Genomic DNA, 21,721 nt, shown 5'->3' on the forward strand with positions numbered 1-21,721 from the left:
TGTTTAAATAATTTTTGGACTTGTTAAGTTTGCAAGCGCACACTAAACAGTAACAGGATAGTCATCCTAATGACAGTGGTCACTTAGTGGTAGAAGTAGAAGTACTTTCATAAAATGTTTATATAAAAATATTACTGATTTGTGGGTTTCTTCTGTATAAATGATGAAACATTTATTTACTATTTAAAGTATACTAAATTTTAATTAAAAGTAAAATGTAACAAGTGTACTATCGCCTATTAAATCGCCTATTATATATATATATATTTTTTAAATAATATAAAAACATACAGGAACAAATTTACTGTCAAATTTTAGAAAGACACCTTATTATTACTAAACAAACAACCCAATAATTAACAAAAATAAAAAGTTGGCTAAATGAGAATACCTTATTTTAAAAAGTTGGATAAATGGAAAGACACCCATACATTTAGGCACTAAATATTATTGTTTAACATCAAACAACTGTTCCAATTTGTTGTTTAGGTTTAAATTACGACTTATTAACATTATTCATATAGTTTTCTCTGTAAACTTGTATCTAGTTTTTAGAGAATAAAGTATCTATCTATAGCTGTGCATTCTATTTAAACATAAATTTCAGAATACATTGTCGTAAAAAAGTTGGCTGTCCTAATTATGGCCGTTGTAAATACTAAAAAATACACTTACACTGCATATATATGAATTGTATCAGATTAAATGATAATAATATACCTAATCCTTCGTACACGACCTAAAAACACTTTCATTTATGAATAAAGATAACAAAATATCGCATTTTTATATAGTAACACCACTGACCCTTCAGTAACTCCAATGACACAAAAGTATCACCAATGACATCACATTTAAAATTTTACCTTTATCAAGTACTGAACACAAAGCCAAGATCACCGAGCAAAAGAAAAAGATGAAAAAATAATTCTTAGGCTAAAACATTGTTAAATAAGTATTGTTTTTCATAAATAATATGATGTTTAGCTTGTTAAACATTAAAGAAACACAAAACAATACTGATTGTCATGATATATTCAGTGGTGTTACTAAACTGGTCAATGGTGTTATTTTATCAAAATGGTCTCACCGTTGACAGTAACACCAATGATTTAAGGTGTATTTTAAGATTCAGTTACGAAATAAGTGCTCCATTCCCCTATTCTATATGTTTTTACTGGTGCATGTTTCTATAATCAATATGTTTCATTATTCAAAGTTAAGGAAATGTTTTCAAAAATTGATTTTTTAGAAAGGGTACACCATGGACACTATTTCAAATTACGATATAACCTTTACTTACTTTTACGATTTTTAAGTCTCCCAAACAAAGTTTGAAGACTTATTGTTTTTGCTCAGTTCCTATTATTTTTATTACTCTTCTTTTTCTTCTTTTTCTTTTTTCTTTTTCTTCCGCCACATTAAAAATGAACTTGTCCGCAGCGTTTCTCCAAAACCCCTGGTCGGATTAACTTAAGGTTTCATAGATGTTAGACTAATATGTCTAGGTGAGCCATCAATCTCTCGTTTGTGCATTGGGGTCTATTAAGGAGTATTTTTTTGGGGGGGGGGGGGGGGGGGGGGGGAGAGGGGCAGAATGAAGGGAAGGGTTTACTATAGAACCCTATGGGATTTTATTTTCTAACAATTTCAAATGAATATAACTTGAAAACTGTAAGTGATAAATACATGTAGTCTGCAGAAATGATTATAAATAGGACAATAAAACAAATCACATGAAATAAAGGGGGAGTCCCTGGGGGGTCATCCCCACCCCCTTCAATTTGAGAATATGCTTTTATCTTGTAAACAGTCCAGATCCCCACCCCTAAAACTCATATATTCTTGAATGGAACGATAAAACAAATCAAATGAAATTAAAGGGAAGTCCCCGGGGGTCCTCCCCTCCCCGTTCAATTTGAGAATGTGCTAATATCTTGTAAACGGTCCAGATCCCCACCCCTAAACCATATATATTCTTGTAGGGGACAATAAAACAAATGAAATGAAATAAAAGGGAAGTACTTAGGGGGTCACCCCACCCCCTCTTGTTTGAAAACTTGTAAACGGTCAACATCCTCACCCCTAAACCATATTTATTCTTGTATGGGACAATAACACTAATCAAATAAAATGAAACGGAAGTTCTTTGGGGTCGCCCCCACCCCGTTCAATTTGAGAATGTACTATTATCTTGTAAACGGTCCAGATCCCCACCCCTAAACCATATATATTCTTGTAGGGGACAATAAAACAAATGAAAATGAAATAAAAGGGAAGTCCTGAGGGGGTCACCCACCCCCTTTTGTTTGAAAGCTTGTAAACGGTCAACATCCCCACCCCTTAACCATATATATTCTTGTAGGGGACAATAAAACAAATGAAATCAAAATAAAAGGGAAGTCCCAAGGGGGTCACCCCACCCCCTCTTGTCTGAAAACTTGTAAACGGTCAACATCCCTACCCCTAAACCATATATATACTTGAATGGGACAATAAGGCTAATCAAATGAAATTAAAGGGAAGTCCTTGGGGGTCGCCTCCACCCTGTTCAATTTGAGAATGTGCTATTATCTTGTAAACAGTCCAGATCCACACCCCTAAACCATATATATTCTTGTAGGGGACAATAAAACAAATCAAATGAAATGTAGGTAAAGTCCCTTGGGGTCATCACCACCCCCTCCTGCTTGAATACTTGTAAATGGTGGAGATCCCCACCCGTAAGCCATATATATTCTTGTATGGGACAAAAAATCAAATCAAATGAACTTGGGACCATATGAATGGCGAGTTATGGGAGCTTTGTTTGGGAGACTTCGTAACAGCATCCTGTTACAATTACTTCTTGTTTCACTAAATCTTCAACATAATTGTTTGTTTTCTCTTGCATAACATGCTTACAGGTAACATTGCTAAAGGAGAAACTGTTGTAAATGCCCAAATCTTGCGAAAGATAACTCTTATCCTACCAATTTGTCCTTTGGTAACACCATTGACTTAAAAAATGTTACATTTCCTTTTGGTGAAAATTTTTATTATAAAACCAACATACATACACCTCCCAAAATCATTAAAAAATGTTTGTATGTATCAAAATGCAATAAAAAGTGATAAATCATAATAACAAATGATATGAATAATAGTCCTATAGTCTGAAAGGATTTTTAGTAAAAGATAACAGTTAATTCTGGCTATCTTCAAGGGTTTAAGAAAACATTAAGGATGTTTTTATAACATTTCATACTGTAAACAGTATATTGTGTATCACAAAACATTCATATCTAACATATTCAAGTGTTATTTTGATATATTTTCATGTCTGTGACTTAAAAAGACCCAATAACATAGTTTTGCATGTTTTTTTGATAATGACACATAAAGGGCCCCAAAAAATACTGGTGTCAATTCATTCCGGTGAAACGGGACATCAAACACTCTAATCTATATTAAAAAAAACGAGAAATGCTTATAAACCACATAAAAGAACGACAACTACTGGACATCAGATTCTTGACTTAGGACAGGTGCAAACAATTGCAGCGGGATTAAAAGTTTTAATGGTACCAAACCTCCTCAATTATCTAAAACAATAGTGTAACATCTGATCACAACATAAATAGACACATTTAAAAAAAATGGTTTAGTTTAAATACAATGTACAATAATGACCTACAGAAAACAGATGTAGAATATACCAAGGAATATACCAACCTATAACTGATTAATCGCTTGATTAGCTGAGTTTTATATTATGGAACACCATCAGTGTAAACATATAACGAATAATTTTGTCACAAGGACTTTTTTATATCCATATTTGATCACTCTTGGTACAACTAATATAGCTAATTATTTTTATCTAGTAAAAAATGTAGTACTGTATTTTTAAGCAGATAATTATTATCTTGCGAACACATTTTATATACCAATTATGATTGTGACATAATTAAGTAAAAGGTCAAAACTGTTAGCTGTGCGGTAAGGGTTTCTGTGAAGGCTGTATGGCGACCTATAGTTGTTTACTTCTATGGATTTTGGTCTCTTGTGGATAGATGTCTCATTGGCAATCATATCACATCTTCTTTTTTTGGGATACGATTGCTTTCAAGCAATCTGTAGACTTATACCGGTGGCTCAGAGCAATTTCCCTCACGTCAATCGTTTTATTCTAAACATTAAGGAACATCTCAGATTATTATGATTGTCTTGCTTTAAAAGGTAAAAACAAACAACGGATTGAACTTAATCAACTTTCCTATAATGTTCTTTTCATAATCTTCATGTTTGATAATTCCCTTGACTTCGATGCGTGTTTTTAACAACACGGAAAATCAGAATTAAGCAGTATTTATATTTAGTGTAGTTATAAATTTAGAAACACGTCAGAGGGAATTCCCAGTTTTGATAAAATGCAAGAGTTCTCTGAATACCGATAAATCTATTTCTGTCATATAAGAACTGAAGTGGAGTTTTTCTTATATGTTACCGTTATGAAACTGGTATTTGAGATTGTACTTCCATAAAGAAATTGAGAACCATCTAGGTCGTTTAATAAGCATTTGGAATATATCTTGCCACAGGGTTCGATTTGGAAATTATGCGCATGCGTATAGTTTTCTTGACTTTAAGGGGTTTTAGATTGAATGGTTGCTCTGGATTCCCCACTCAAATAATTAATTTATAACTCATGGGATCTTTTCTATGTATGCCTGCTATTGATGGTTATTGTTGTTGCATAATTTTAAATCATATGCATCATTTAGATTAAAATAAATATATTCCACATCGTAGAACACCCCTTCAGGCGAAATGGAGTCTTCCATATTGTCGTTTCGAGTTGTCTCCCTTCCGGCAGTAACTTCCGTGAATTCTGAATATAAACAAGATGTCGAGTATTAGCTCGTTCTGTCAATAAAAATCGTATTTTATTAAAAACGAGTGCAATTTAAACCGATAAATGTGTACGGAAAGGAGCCATGATGACTGACCCAAAGGAAATTAAATATTTAAAGAGTTAGGAATGGGGTTCCTCCTAGAATTAACGTAGGAAAAAAGGTGATAAGATACGAATTGAAATCTACATCTACATCGTACGACGATCCATCAGCACATTGATGACTATACGTCGGTGCATCGCTAACAGACACTTAATAAAATATAATAACCAATGAGTGAAATAAAATACCTTCTCTGACATCTCTCACTCTGAGTCAGTCAGTGACTGCTGTGGAAAGTAAACTTGGTATTGATCATGCCAAGAAATCCTCGCTTAAAATTCCGGTCGACCTCCTACGGCATTCATTATTAGTTAAAGATTTGATTTCATTCAACAAATTAATTTATGACCTTCATGTACGTGTCGCTCAGAACACAGCCATATACCAAATGGTCAATATTAATTGCAAAATCATTGCAATATTTAGAAAAGGACCTGTCCGGAGTGTCAAATATTCAGCTACAGTCATTTCTAACAGGGCAAGTTGAACACTTTCATGCAACCAGCCACATAAAGTTTGATATACCTACAATGAGCCAACACACAAGGGATTTCCACGAGATCATTAAGGAGTCTATTTAGAGAATAGCTCAATGGTCGGTGCACTATTTCACACATCGGGATCACTACTATCCCGTTCCGGAGACAGCTATACCGTTAGCAAACGTCACGTTCATACACAAACCGAAACCTGCAAACATGACAGAGTCAGACAAACAACTGATGATAAAATGGGCCGAAAAGCACGGCAAATGTGTTCGACAAAGAACAGTTAAGGGAGACAACACAAAGGACAAGGTCGGAACATTGCCCGAAGTTGCATATGAACTAACAGATCGGCAAAATCAGCTTGACTTTAATTTTCCCTCTTCGGGTCAATCTATTGGAGAAGTAGAAATATTTGAAGACAGCGATTCTGATGACAATGATACAGAAAGTGATCATAATAAGAGTGATGTGGAGGAAAATGATTTAAACATTAGTGACCTAGCCATCAGCACACGCACAAGGAGTGGGCGAAACATTATCCCTAGAATTCGTCTTGATTTATAAATAAAACAATTCCAGAAAACAAGCTATATTTTATTACTGTTACCACAAATGTGTTAATTACACTAAGAGAAAATGAAAAAAATATATCGCCTTCACTTACATCGGTTATAAGTCTTTTTAGTAAAAAAAAAATAAGGGGTGAGGTTTGACTGCTGTCGTCCAAAGTCCAAATGAAGTGGATGTAAGCAATAATTGTTTGTTTATCAAATTCATTTTGTTTTCTTCAAATCCATATGCCATGATGGCCTATGATTTTATGACAGTCATTTTTAAAGTTACAGGAAATCCTTATGCCCAGAGTACCACCGACCTTCGGCAACTGACTGACACACTTTGAAGTTTCTGTATCATGCCTATCATTCCTTTATAAAATCTATGACACCAGTAAGCCATTCATCGGTCTCCTAATGTCTTACCAAAGCCGTCAGATGACTGCTAACGGGAAACGGGAAACCACAAAAATGATAAGCGGGATACGGGAATCTGACAAAACAATAAGCGGGATCAGGGATAAGACCCCCCCCCCCCAAGGAGACCCCCTTCAACATGTCGGACATTAACTGAAAAATGCTTTAAACAATTCGCATAAAACTTTGGTTAATTGTTTAAATTCAAATGAAATATCTAACTGAAGTAAGCTCCCTTTCGCTTTTTATAAATTTCAGATTTTATGTTTCCTAGTTATGGCATTTTTATCATTAAAAAAAGGGGGATTTCTAGTTTTCAGACAATAACTCAAGAATGCTTTCATGAACTTGCAAGAACTTTTGGTGAATTCTTAGTATCTGTTGACAGTCAGGGGTACTACTTGTACTAGTTATTTTTATTTACTTGAAGAAGTAAAAAAAAATATACACATATAAGTTAATTATAATGTTTGAATAATCTCCCCTTAATTTTCTCAAAAATTCACTTGTATAAGTAAATTTTTCTTACAATCCCACAAAAAAAAGTTTTGAGATGTAAAATCATGCCTTGAATGATTTTGTATAGGTTACATAGCTCATAATTGTTTATTAGAGTTCAATTTTTCATCTCATTAATTCAATGTTCAAAGAAACTGATTGCACAAAGATCTTAAAAGAATTTGTGCAAGGCCTTCTAAAATTGATCCTTTCAGGCTTGTATTAAATGAGCAGTGTTCTGAAGATAACAGACAGTGGAATTTTCATTCTCCATGAAATTACACTTAAATGATTAGTAACTAATCATTTACTAATGTACTGTATATATATATTTCAGGTATCAGTCATCCTTATTATTAAAGATATAAACCTAGGAAGATGTTGACTCTCATTAAGACTGATACTCAACTAACAGCTTAACCACAGTGAATTTACAATGCTTTTACAGTGCCATATAGACGGCTGTAATTGGAAATCTCAGGACCTGGATGAAGCATTTGCTGCTGCTCTAACCACTGCTCTACAGATTCATGACAGAACCGTCCCCCCACCTCTGGCTCAACCGTCAATGCACAAGTTAAAATTAGACTCACCTTCTATAGCCACAGGATGTGATCCAGATCAATGGTCTGCATTCACCAGACAGTGGAAGATGTATAAAACAGGGATGACGATCACAGACAATGTCTTGCCTACAGCCCTTTTTTTATGCTGTGACACTAATCTGCGTACATATATTATGCGTGAGCTTCAAGGTGATGTTGCCGGTATGCTAGAGACAGATCTTTTAAAGGCAGTCAAAAGGCTGGCCGTCAAAGAAGAAAGTCCAACGCATAAAATTGAACAGAATGACCCAATCAGCTGGTTCAAATATCAGAACTTTTTTGGCCAGTCTCAGAGACCAAGCATCACTGTGCCAGTATAAAGCCACGTGTAAAGAATTAGGTTGCAATCATATATTTGACTATAGTGATGAGATAATCAAGGACAATTTAGTAAGAGGTATTGCAGACCCAGAAATTATGTCTGACCTGCTAGGTGACTCCAAGACAGATAGAACACTAGAAGAGACTGTATCATTTATTGCTCAGAAAGAGGAGGGTAAAGTCACAAGGAGTGCAGTAGGAGATTCAGCTAATGCCATGAGTGCCACATACCGTATAGCGGGTTATTTTCGCGGGGTGCAAATTTTCGCTTATTTTCGCGGACAGAACTAAATCGCCAAAATAAATTCCGCGAAATTAAAGGTGTGCATACAAAGGTATTAATAAAAATTGTCAATCCGCCAAAATAATAACCGCCAAAATATTTCGTATACCTTGTTCAATGAAAATCGCGAAATTTTACACCCGCGAAAATAACCCGCTATACGGTATAATACTCAGAAACGACCGCAAATAGCTGGAGCCAAATGTAGGGCTTGCGGTAGTCCTGCTCATGGACAGAGGAATGATCGCAAGGCTAGGTCTAGATACTGTGAAGCTTGGACATTCACATGTGCTAAATGTACAGTCAAAGGTCTTTACACCAAATCATGCAGCAAGTACACTACCTGTGGAGTATGGGGCCACCGTGATGCATCTTCTAGAATCTGCGCTCAAGGTAAGGGCCACAGGAACCCGCCCAATCAAGGGAAATCAACCAAAGATCCAGAACAAGAACAAGTTGGTTATATCTATGAGCAGATGTGCACTACATCTGAACAGACAAACCAAGTATCACGTCTTGAACATCACATATTTGATGGACACTGGGTGGCTAGACCCTCAAAACCACACCCAATGCTCCTGGTGAACATGACAACCCTACCCGAGGACCATTCATCGTTTGGACATCACATTCAAGACACCTCTCTTAAGCTTAAGACAATCACTATGTCCATGGTGGCTGATACAGGATGCAAGAGTTCAATCATACCTTTACAATCTGCAAACAATCTTGGAATAGCAGAAAAGGATCTTTTTCCAGTCAAACTTGTAATTCGTGGAGCTATCAAGGAAGACCTCGGTATAATTGGAGCAGTCGCAGTAAGAGTTACAACAAAAGACACTACTAGCAGTGCCATGTCAACACGTTTATTGTGTTATGTCTCTGATACCATGGAAAAAGCTTTCATTTGCAGAGAAGCACTCATATCTCTGGGAATCATTCACACTAACTTCCCTAAGGTATCAAAAGTCACATCTCCAAACATTGCTGCATCTATGGAGAAGACGTTACTAAGTTGAAAAACTTGTGTCTAATCCATTTGTCTCTTTTTGGAACAATAAAATATGTTTAAACTAAACTATGGAAAACTCTGAAGATGTAACCTGCGCTTGTCCTAGACGTCGACCTTCACCCCCCTGTTCCCACATCTTTACCAGCCGGTCTGAAGGCCACAGAGGAACATGTAGAGTCACTAAAAGAGTGGCTTCTTGATTACTATGGTGCTACAACATTTAATGTATGTGAACATTAACCTCTACCGCTTATGAATTGTGAGCCTCTTCAACTCCATGTTGATCCTAATGCCACACCGGTAGCCGTCCACAAACCAGCACTTGTTCCTATCCATTGGCAGGATAAAGTTTATGCGGATCTTGCATGAGAGGGATGTTCGCATTGATGTACTGGAACAAGTAAGTCAAAACACACCTACAACTTCGTGCTCAAGAATGGTGGTGACCAGCAAAGCTGATGGCACTCCAAGGCGGACAGTAGATCTACTACAAACACAAAATCGACATTCTGTTCGGCAAACACATCATGTCCTCAGTCCTTTACATCTAGCTGACCGTGTCCTTCAAGGTATGAAAAAAAAAAGTGACAGATTGGAATGGGTACCACTCAGTGCCTATTCGTGAAGAAGATCGCCATTTTACAACATTCATCACACCATGGGGGCGCTACACGTACAACGTTGCTCCACAGGGATTCATTTCCAGCGGTGACGCTTACAATCAACGATTTGATGCTATAATATCAAATTTCAACGACAAGGTTAAATGTGTGGATGACACATGTATGTGGGCGAACTCAATTGAAGCAGCATTTTTTTCAGGCATGTGAATGACTCGACCTGTGTGCTCGTAACGGCATTACATTAAACCCAGAGAAGTTTCAATTTGCTCAAGACACTTTCAATTTTGCAGGACTTACAATCACCCTAACAAACATTCGACCAAGTACTAAGTTCCTAGATGCAATTAGCAACTTCCCAACACCAACTGACATTACTGGTGCAAGAGCTTGGTTTGGGCTTATAAAGTAAGGAGCATATGCATTTGCCATGGCAAGACAAATGTAACCTTTTCGAGCTCTATTGAAACCATCCACAACATTCTGCTGGACAAATGAATTATATGAAGTATTTCACAAATCCAAAGAGATCATTATTCAGGAGATGAAGGAAGGTGTTTGTCTTTTTGACCCTGCTCGTATGACATGCCTAGCTACCGACTGGTCTGTTGACGGAATTGGATTTTTTTTGATGCAGAAGTACTGTCAGTGCTCAAGTAAAACCCCTACCTGCTGTAATGATGGTTGGAAACTATGTCTAGTTGGCAGCAGATTTACACTTCCAGCAGAAAGCAGATATGCTCCTATTGAAGATGAGGCATTGGCTGTTGTGTATGCACTTCCCCAAAGACGCTACTATGTTCTTGGTTGCAAAGACCTTCTTGTTGCAACTGACCACAAGCCACTACTCCAGATTCTGAACGATCGATCACTCACAGACATCGACAACAGACGACTTCTCAACCTCAAAGAGAAAACTTTAGGGTACATGTTCACAATTCTTCATGTACCAGGCAGAAAGAACCTTAGGCCAGATGCAGCGTCACGGTATCCTGTTGGACCACCAGATCGTCTGAACCTACCTGGTGAAGCACCTGAACTTGATTCCTTAGTTAACATGACTGCTCATTATCATGATACACTTACCAGTCTATATCAACATACAGAGGATAATGATGCAGCTAATGACGCCTCCACAGTTGCTGCTGCCACTTGTGCCTTGAATGCTGTTATCACAGTTGTTACTTGGAGCATGGTTCGTGAGGCTTCTGCATCAGACCCTACATTTGTCAATCTAATCAGGCAGCTAGAAGCAGGGTTCCCAGAAGACTACAAGGAGCTACCAACAGACTTGCGTCCTTACCATCGCTTTGCAACAAGTTTGTGCACCGTGGATGGTGTAGTTCCTATGAGACAACGAATTGTTATACCTCCAGCTCTTCGCAAACCAGTACTCAATGCTTTACACGCAGCCCACAAAGGAGTCAGCGCTATGCGTGCGAGGGCCATGGACTCTGTATATTGGCCTATGATCACAGTAAATATTGCCCGGTGAGAGACCAGTGTGTTCACTGCCTTCAGATGGCCAAGTCAAACCCTATGCAGCCACCATCTGACATAACACTTCCAGATTATCCATTCCAGATGATTTGCAGTGACTACTTCACATATAACAGTAATGACTGGCCAATGGTATACAAGTCTGAATCAGGCGCAGAAGGACTTGTCAAGAGACTTCGTGAGACATTCGTGACATTTGGCATCCCAGAAGAGTTGACGTCTGATGGAGGTCCACAGTTCACAGCAGGGAAGACTCAAGAGTTTTTAAAGGTCTGGGGAGTTCGTCATAGACTTTCATCAGTTACAAACCCACACGCTAACTGCAGGGCTGAGATAGCGGAAAAAACAGTAAAACGCATGCTGTTTGACAACATTACTGCTGTTGGATCTCTGGATGTTGACAAATTCCAGAGAGCTTTACTGATGTACAGAAATTCTATTGACCCAGAGACAAAAGCATCACCAGCATTGATTCTGTTTAGACGACCCATTCGTGATGCCATTCCCATACTGATGGGTAGATATTCTCCACATGAAACATGGACTGAGTTAATGTCTCATCGAGAGATGGCTCTTGCCAAACGTCATTCAAGGGAACATGAACGGTGGAATGAACACACTCATCACCTACCAACACTACAGGTTGGAGATCATGTATACATACAAAACTTGGTAGGCAACCATCCCAGGAGATGGGAACGTACAGGAACAGTTGTTGAAGTACGCCAATACCACCAGTATGTTATACGTGTAGATGGCACATGCCTAGTAACTATCCGCAACCGCCAACACCTTCGAAAGTTCACTCCTTTTCAAACCAACCAAACACAAGGTACTTTGATGGCACCTACTGCAGTTCAACATCAAGAAGTGATCTTAAGCTCTCCAACTACACCCAAGACAACACAGCCACAAGTGCCCAAGATTCCAGTTTAATCTTGTTCGCGTCCGGAAGACTTTAACAGAACATTCCTGAAAATATATTTTCTAATAGACTTGACTTTATTTGTTTAAGTTTTTTTTTCGTATACAAAAAAAACAACTTGTCCATGGGGGAGGAGATAACTAATCATTTACTAATGTACTGTATATATATATATATATATATCAGGTATCAGTCATCCTTATTATTAAAGATATAAACCTAGGAAGATGATGACTCTCATTTAATTAGTAAAGACATCTACAAAGGGCAGACAATTTAAAATTCTATTGGATCGAAGAAATCTTAAGAATTCAAGAACAGAAGATAGGATCACTTTTTTACTTTAATATATATACAAGTAAAACAATCTGAATGTCTAAGGGACATAACTAAGCCATATTTTTTTACCTATACAAGTAAATAAAAGTCACTTGTACAAGTATCCTATAGCTACGAATTAACTTATATGTGTATATTTATTTTTACTTCCTCAAGTAAATAAGAATTACTTGTATACATGTATGTAGTACCCCTGACTGATTGACATGTGCTCCCTTTCGATTTTTATAAATTTTAGATTTTAAGATTCCATTAGTAACCATGGTTACGGTTTTATTCATGAAAAAAGTGGGATTTTCCAGTTTTCGGACAATAACTCAAAAATGCTTTCAGCAGTCCTCATGAAACTTTGGTGAATTGTTTATGTCTATTGATGAAGCTCACTTAAAAATTTTATTAATTTCAGACTTCACATTTCGGAGTTAAATCATGTATATATATATATATATATATAGGGGTTTTAATCATTATAACAGTGGTGATTTTCCAGTTTTTGACAATAACTTAAAAATGCTTTCAGCCATCTCATGAAACTTTGGTGAATTGTTTATATCTATTGATATAAGCTCCCCTTTGATTTTCATAAATTTCTAATATGACATTGAGAAGTAATTGAACTTTATTCTTAAAAATGTTATGGTGTATCATGTGGAGCAGCTGATACTGTTTATTCCTGATGTTGACCTGTAAACAAGGAATTACTTGAATCTGGAATAATTTTGAAATCTAGAAAATTGATGCACACATTGCCAAGGGGGGTTAGTTACCTCATACTGAAATGATAGTGAAAGTAAAATTAACCTTAGCCAACCTCTGAATTTGAAGCCTTTAACATACATAACATGTTTATTATAATTTTTAAGATTCAAAATTTAGTTTTCATAGGTTTTAATGGAATTTAACCTAGAAAAAAAGAAGATATATGACCTAATCTGAGTACCATGAGTACAGGTTAATTTTATTTATGTTATTCTTTTGATGATTTATATTATATGCGAATGGTTATAAAATACGCAATTATGATAAAATTTCCAGAATAAGTTTTAAATGCAATTATCATGTTCATAATTTGTACAGATTTTTTGGTACACGTTATTGGTGTTTTGTATGTATAAAGTTATCAGTGTTTTATTCATATACATAAAAAGACTTTTTATGGATATGAATATATGGTACAACATTGTACAAGGAGAAAAAAATAATAGAATTTAAACCATGCAGGTATCCTCATTTCCAGTTTAAGGACAAGTAGAATAGCACTAAATGTTAGGTTGAAATTTATAAATTTGAAATTAAAACTTTAAACGAGTACATTTTAGAAGATAAACAAACCTGTATCACCTGGTGCAAGAAGGTATGTGACAAAAAACTTATAATTTGTACAAAAACCCTGTTAAAAAAACCTACATCTTGTACACAACAGATAACTATATTTATATACATTTTATATATCATGTTTTCCAAGCTTGTTATATGACAGCAAACATTTTTGCGGTCTTATGTTGGTATGACGTTGGCGTCGTCGTTGTCCTCGTTGTCGTCGTCTGAAGACACATTGGTTTTTGCACTATAACTTTAGTTAGGAATTTGGGGCCAAAAAGGGGCCCAAATAAGCATTTTTCTTGGTTTTCGCACCATAACTTTAGTAAAAGTAAATAGAAATCTATGACATTTAAACACAAGGTTTGTGACCATAAAAGGAAGGTTTGGGATTGATTTTGGGAGTTTTGGTCCCAACAGTTTAGGAATTAGGGGCCAAAGGTTCAAAAAGTAAACTTTGTTTGACAAATGTTTTATTTCATCAAAAATTGAATAATTGGGGTTCTTTAATATGCCGAATCTAACTGTGTATGTAGATTCTTAATTTTTGGTATGTGAAAAGGTGTTACTATCATGCTACTAACATAATATTTGGTACCAACCTTTGTTATATACTACTTTTGGGTATATGATCATGATGATATAGATAATTTGTCTTCATAAATCATAATTCCGGTAAAATCCAACATGGCGGATAAAGTACTAGAATAAGCTTATTTTTAGGGAGGGTAACTGAAATGTGTTTTAATGTATTGCTACCATCAATACATTGTGCAGGAACCTTTTTTTTTTGCTTCTCATGCATACAATGTATAAGAAATATCTCTTGAAAAACCTTACTTCCGGTAATATCCAAATGGCGGACATAGAAATATCAATTTTATATTTTAATATTCAACTTTTTTCAAAATGTAAAGAAAATGTTTGTTTTTTTTTTGTTTTTTTTTTGCTTGTCATTAAACTATTGGCTTCCAGTTATCCTCAAAACCACTAATTTTATTCTGTTGTAAATTTCTAAATCACACTTCCGGTGAAAAAAACCAATTTGGTGTAAATTAATTCATGTTCATTCACAGTCACCACCACATGAAAAAAAAGCAGTCACTCGAGACCCGATTTTCTTCATTGACTACGACCGTGACATCCTCTGTATCTTTATTGTATGAATACGTTGTCGATACCAATTGTGGCTTTAATATAACGAGCGCCGCCGATTTATTGACGAGGCGTAAGAGCATATTTGACGCTCCCTATGCTTGATGTGCGCACTACAGTGTCGTCTAGCTAATTCGACGCGATCACCGTCTTTACAAAGAATGAGTTTTATTATTGTGGTGTTTTGCTTAGTGGATGACAAAACACTTAGAGTGATTCTTTACTTGCTTTTCCACAATATTTGTTGCGTGGTAGTCTTCGAACTTCTTGGCAGTTATGTTTCTCTGAGGACGTTCTTTTTTAAGAAATTCGTCTGATTCAATAGCAGGAATTAGGCCCTAAACCACTTTGTACATAAATATCAACTTCTAGCTTGTTCGTCTTGCAATTGTCTGGAGGTCTTGTAGTTCCAGTTGGGCAAGCATATTGAAGACACACCCGTCGTCTCTTGACTTGTAATCTAAGGTGATAAATCTTGCCGCTTGACGTTGTATCCTTTCTAGCTTATTTATGTTTGTTACTGTGTAGGGGTCCTACATTGTGGCTCCATATTCCATCGTTGATCATTATAGATGTAAGAAACAATACCACGATCTTTGTAAATTTTGAAAATAAGGTCTCCGATTGTGAATAAACATGTATTGGCGGCCATAAAAAAAGTCATTCTAAAGATGTTTAAGAACTTTAGTGATTTTATTTTGGTTTGATCAATCTATCCAAAACTCTACATCGAAGATATGAATTGAGGACTCATCTTTGTAAGTTACGCCATATTGTTTTTTTTACCGGAAGTGTTAACTTTGTATTTAAAAATATAAAGCTGAATAGAATTAGTGGTTTTGAGGATGACTTACAGCCAAAAGTTGAATTACCAGCTTAAAAAAACCCATTTTTTTACATGTACATAAAAAAAAAAATGAATATTAAAATGAAAAATCATCAATATTTCCAGTCCGCCATATTAGATATCACCGGAAGTATGGATTTTAAAGGTATATGTCGTGTACTATACATTGTATCCATGAGAAGCACCAAAGAAAGGTTCCTGCACAGTATAATGATAGTAGCAATACTTTAAAACACATTTCAATTACCCTCCCTTAAAATAAGCTTATTTTAGTACAATGTCAACCATGTTGGATTTTACCGGAAGTAGGGTTTTTGAAGACATCTAATCTATATCATTTATCAAAAAGTTGTACATAACAAAGGTTTGTACCAAACATAATGATAGTAGCATGTTTATAACACTTTTTCACATACTAGCATTTTATTGTTTATATTGGGTTAATTTAAGTATGTTGTCCGCCATTTTGGATTTAACCGGAAGTGAAACTTTTTTTTCAAATGCCTCCCTATCTGAAATAAAAAAGAAAAGTTGTTGACTATTACCCTCCCTTAAAATAAGCTTATTTTAGTACAATGTCCACCATGTTGGATTTTACCGGAAGTAGGTTTTTGAAGACATCTAATCTATATCATTTATCAAAAAGTTGTCCATAACAAAGGTTTGTACCAAATATAATGATAGTAGCATGTTAATAACACCTTTTCACATACTAGCCTTTTATATAGGGTTAATTTTAGTATGTTGTCCGCCATTTTGGATTTAACCGGAAGTAAGACTTTTTTTTCAAATGCCTCCCTATCTGAAATAAAAAAGAAAAAGTTGAGGAAGGTCTTAGCGAATTTCATGCCTGTAGCAGGATGTGCACAATTTTTCACAAAGCCGCCGTACTTTTATTGGAGTTCTTTGATATGCTGAATCTAACCATGGATTTAGATTTTGGATATTGGACCATAATAGGTAAATGTCCAATTTAATATTTTTAAGTTTTTAAGTTTAAGTTCTTAGACCACATTCATTTTCTATCAGAAACCTATGTTGTGTCAACTATTTAATCACAATCCAAATTCAGAGCTGTATCAAGCTTGAATGTTGTGTCCATACTTGCCCCAACTGTTCAGGGTTCGAACTATGCGGTCGTATAAATCTGCGCTCTGCGGAGCATCTGGTTTTTCTTTGTGCTTTATTTAAAAGATATTGATTTGATATTTGGTGTACTATTTTATCAAGACAAGCTACATGTACGGATAATATTCAAATTCTGTTATGGTCTGACAATGTTGTGCAGAGTTATGGTCCCTGTACTAAGACAATTCACTCATTACAAAAAATCAGTTTTCCATGTACACCTTTATCATGCTTGAAGATATCGATTTGATAATGGATATACAGTTTTATCATGACAAGTTACAGGTGAAGTTCAATTTTGGTCCAGTATAATGATAAATAAATATTGTGCAGAGTTATGGTCCTTGGAATTAGAGATTCACTCACATAATCAGTTCTTTTCACTTTTTTTTCATCATACTTGAAGATATTGATTTGATAATTAGTATACAGTTTTATCATGACAAGTTACAGACCATGTTTGAATTTTGTCTGGTCTAATGATTTTGTGTAGAGTTATGGTCCAAGGACAAGTTATACTTATAGATCGAGTCAGCATTTTGTTACATAATGATTTTTTCACCAGTACGGGACTAGAATGCTTGTTAAGATCAAAGACATAAATAGATCTGAAAAATGCTGATTAATATTGTTAGAACTTTGCACTAACCTCTACATTACTAGTATATGTTTTGAGTACAATTATATGGATAATATCCAGTATTCTTGATAACTTCTAATTTGAAACTAAATTCAAATTTTTTGGCCATGCCACATATTTCATGAATCATTTCTTTTTGAATGTCATATTTTATGAAATTAGCTGTAAAAATTGTATTGTAATAATCTTATGGTTGTTTTATTTCATGAAGAAAGCGGAACGGTATGGCCTAGACAGAGATTTGATATGGAAACTAAGAGCGTTACCAGATCAAACAATTCCTTATGGATGCATAGAAGGTATAACAGCTAGCTCTTGGAGGATTTCGAGTCACTATGACGGTTTAAGAGCGGGTATCATGAGAGACATTGCATTGATCGAACGCAAATCAAAAGAAAGCAATGGCGTATGGTAAGATTGTCAATTCAAAAAAAAATAAGGGCTTTATTAGCATTGATTAAACAACCATTTGTTTAGTACCTTGAATTTAAGATCTATAAAAAGAACTGCAGATCAGATTATAATTTCTTTCAGATTTTATAAGATATCTGTCATCTAAGTTTGTCAGATATCAATTGTGGTATAGTGACATTTCTTCATGTATTACTTAATACCTAAGGCCGTGTTCACATTGACCTAAATTCGGTGTTGTGTTAGTGTAACTCACACGTAAACTAAACACAATTGCGTTCCCATTGATAAAACTCAATGTTTACATGCAGTTTAAATCGTGTTTTACCTACACACAGTCGATAGTCAATGTAGGCCTTGTGTAGGTTAAGTGTACACAAAACTAGGCATTTAGGACATTAGTTTTATCGTGTATATATTTAAGGAGGAAACTATTTTTGAGTAAAATTGATATTTTTGATAATTATTAGTTGTCTAAATTTTACAGATTTGCTTTTGTTAAAAAAAATTAACGTACTTTATTAACCCCTAATCAAGACTCAAAGCAGCATCATCGCCGAACCCATAAGGCAGTAACCAATTGATTGTCTGGAGGGGGAGCTATTATAGTCGAGTATAAAACATAAAGGTAAAGGGGTGGGGGTGGTGAGCTATGGATTTTGTTTTGGCCCTGAAAATAAATATGCAGCTGCCACTTTATATAATGCTAAAATTGATTTCGACTTGTCACCAAAATTTGTCCTGAAAAAAAAATCAATAGCTCACGCCCCCTCCCCCTCCACAAAAAATGAAGTAAATAGTTGCTGCCTTATTCATTTGAAAAGGTCTTCCCGAATCGACTTGACGTACACAAAAATATTCGCCACTGGTCTTTACTAAAAAAAACGATAAATGCATGACTAAAAAAAGTGTGAGGTAAATGATATGTTTGTCTAGTATCTCAGTTCCGTTAAATAACACGTAAAATAAATAAAAAAAATGTTACCCTATTCCTTTACCAAATACTCCTTGGAGAAGAAATACCATTTGAAACGAACAGAAAAGATAAAAATGTAGTGATCCCTAATATCTCAATCCTTTATGTCCGGCTATAAGCACGCTGTTGCAGCTAACGTTTTCTAATGCGTTATCGAGACATCTCTAGTATTTTCAAACTACTGCAAATTATAAAATTGGGTTTCATAAAGTAGCAACCACTTAACTAAAAAAAAAGGGGGAGGCTTAATTTTTTCGCGCGTACGTTTTTATTCCTTTTTTTTCGATGCTGATGATCAAATACTTTTTTTTCAATATTTAACACTATAATGTATGGGGAAACTCTTGATTCAGAATAATTTTTTTTATCATCTGTATGACCATTTTTTTTTTTTATCAAATTGGGGATCGGAATAGTTCCATTCCCATCCCCCACCCCCTTTTGAAGTCAAATGGTTGTTCCCTTACCGCTAGAAAAAATTTCCAAAAATTTTGAATTCAGTTCTACGTAATGAACATTTAAATGACATATAGTTTACAAGTGGGAACAAATCTTATGTACAGGTAGCTAAACAAGGTATATAGATGTGAACAAATGTAATGTGAAACCAGTGTACACTACACTAAACTAATTGTAAACATGATTACTCTACACGGCGTTTGGTGTGAACACGGCCTAATTCATCTTCAAACATGTTGAATAATGATGATGGTAGATTTTTAAATAACCTTGACTGGCTTTACAGTCCTCGCAATTGAAATAAGTGGGAAAACTACTGAAATTGATAAAATTTCCTTGGTTGCCGGAAATCCCATAAACATGTTATAAAAAAAACCAAATAGTGCTTACTAAAAAAATACAATTTATATCAAATTATTAGCCTTTTAGGGGAGGAAGGCTGTTAGTTGAAATTACTATTATGTACCGAAAACTAGATCTTAGATTTGTTGGGGGGATTAGAGAAAAGAAGAAAATTTGTTGTCAATTGTTGCTGAATTACTTATTTTTTTCGTTCATTATTTTGTACATTCATTTGGCTGGTAGATTTCTTGTTTGAATTGTTTTACATTTGTCGTTTTGGGACTATGGCAGTGAGAAAGTTGTTCATCTACAGTTATAACAAGTCTTTCAACATGTAAGCTTCAACGAGGGTGGTAAAGGTGGGTGCTTGTACGGAAAAGTCTTGAAATAAGACATCATTTCATGTTAAACGTTAAATAATTTCTGTCATGACAGTTGCAGAAAAATTAAGACTTTGATGTGAATCTTTTGCGACTGCGTAGCTGTCCTCTTGTATATATAAACTCTCTGTTTTACATATTATTCCATATTTAGTAAACACATTTATGATATAAATGTTTTATGGCTTTTAAAAAAGTATAAATTTAACAATCTTCTGAACTTTAAAAATGCAAATAAAGGAACATCATAGGCCTTTCCGCCTTGTCACAAAAACAAAATTTAATATTTTTTTTTTCTTGACGATCCCTGTAAAATTAAATAAGCAGAATACGTTGAACGGAGGCACCTGTCTTGCACAAGTGAACAACAAATAAAAATGTAAAAACATGTTAAACTTGAAACAAAAATCGTCGATCACGCTGCAAGAAAATAACCCTTTACCTCCCTCTTCAACTCGCAGGTGTGTTTCTACTCCTATCTTAATTTACTAGAACTTTGCCAGTATTCTTCCGAAGATTTTCTTTCAGGACACTGACTTTCTCCACCAATAAAAACTGAATGTCATGAAATAACAAGAGTGCTAGGAGTGGCGATTCACAATAACAATCAATCCATCAATCAAATTGTATAGGTCCTTTATAATACCTATTTTGTTGAGTACACTGTAGAAATCTTTGTGAATGGATGCATGTCAATTATACCCATGTATTTTATGTATGATGGTACTAATATTGCAGCATGTTATTTAAATTGTTCTGTTTTTATTACAGGTCAGACGTCCAAAATGTTATCCATCATGTTGATGCATTTCCATTTTATTTGCACAAAGTTAAAAAAAATGGTTCAAAGGATGCCAAAGTTCATATCACAGAAGCAAGAAGTGCAGGTTTTCTATTAGATGACCTCACTGTCATCTATGACAGTTATATGTCAAACCAAGCTGGACTTATTCAGCGTGGAATGGACAGAATATTTGGTGTAGTCATTACAGGGATACATACATATGAAAAAATGTTGTTTGTAGGTACTCCATTGCTGGCCATTGGACGGTTAAAGCTGGAAAATAATGAAATAATCATGTCACCCCCAAGGAATGGGTCCCGATACATACTGACAACACAAACCAAAGAAGAAGTTGTTAAACATTTCTCTTCACAATCAAACATAATTAAAATTTTTCTTGGTATTACTTGTGTTATAGGTGTTGGCATGGCCACATACATTATAAAAAAGTGGTACACAAAACGAATAGAAAGAATGGCCCAGGAGGCAGAGAATGCACGAATGGCTGCAAGAGCTGCAGCAAATAATCGTGAACCATCTAATAATTCAGACTCTCAGGAGTGTGTTATTTGTCTTTCAAACCCAAGGGAAGTAATTTTGTTAAATTGTGGACATATATGTGTTTGCATTGACTGTGTTCAAGCATTACCTCAACCAATGAAATGTCCTGTTTGCAGACAGAATGTTGTGAGGTTCCATAATGCGTACATGGCATAA

General features: G+C 35.2%; 1 protein-coding gene across 1 annotated transcript in view; it reads left to right on the plus strand.

Annotated features, from left to right (window-relative positions):
- The window catches only part of LOC134727614 (mitochondrial E3 ubiquitin protein ligase 1-like), a 33,027-nt gene extending 11,306 nt beyond the window's left edge, over positions 1–21,721 (plus strand). The window contains exons 2-3 of the mRNA XM_063591996.1: positions 17,864–18,063; positions 20,992–21,721. Of these exons, the coding sequence (XP_063448066.1) occupies positions 17,864–18,063; positions 20,992–21,721 (930 nt within the window). The remainder of the gene's footprint in view (positions 1–17,863; positions 18,064–20,991) is intronic.

This window comes from Mytilus trossulus, chromosome 8, assembly GCF_036588685.1.
Source record: "Mytilus trossulus isolate FHL-02 chromosome 8, PNRI_Mtr1.1.1.hap1, whole genome shotgun sequence".
In the NCBI taxonomy this organism is placed as follows: Eukaryota; Metazoa; Mollusca; class Bivalvia; order Mytilida; family Mytilidae; genus Mytilus; species Mytilus trossulus.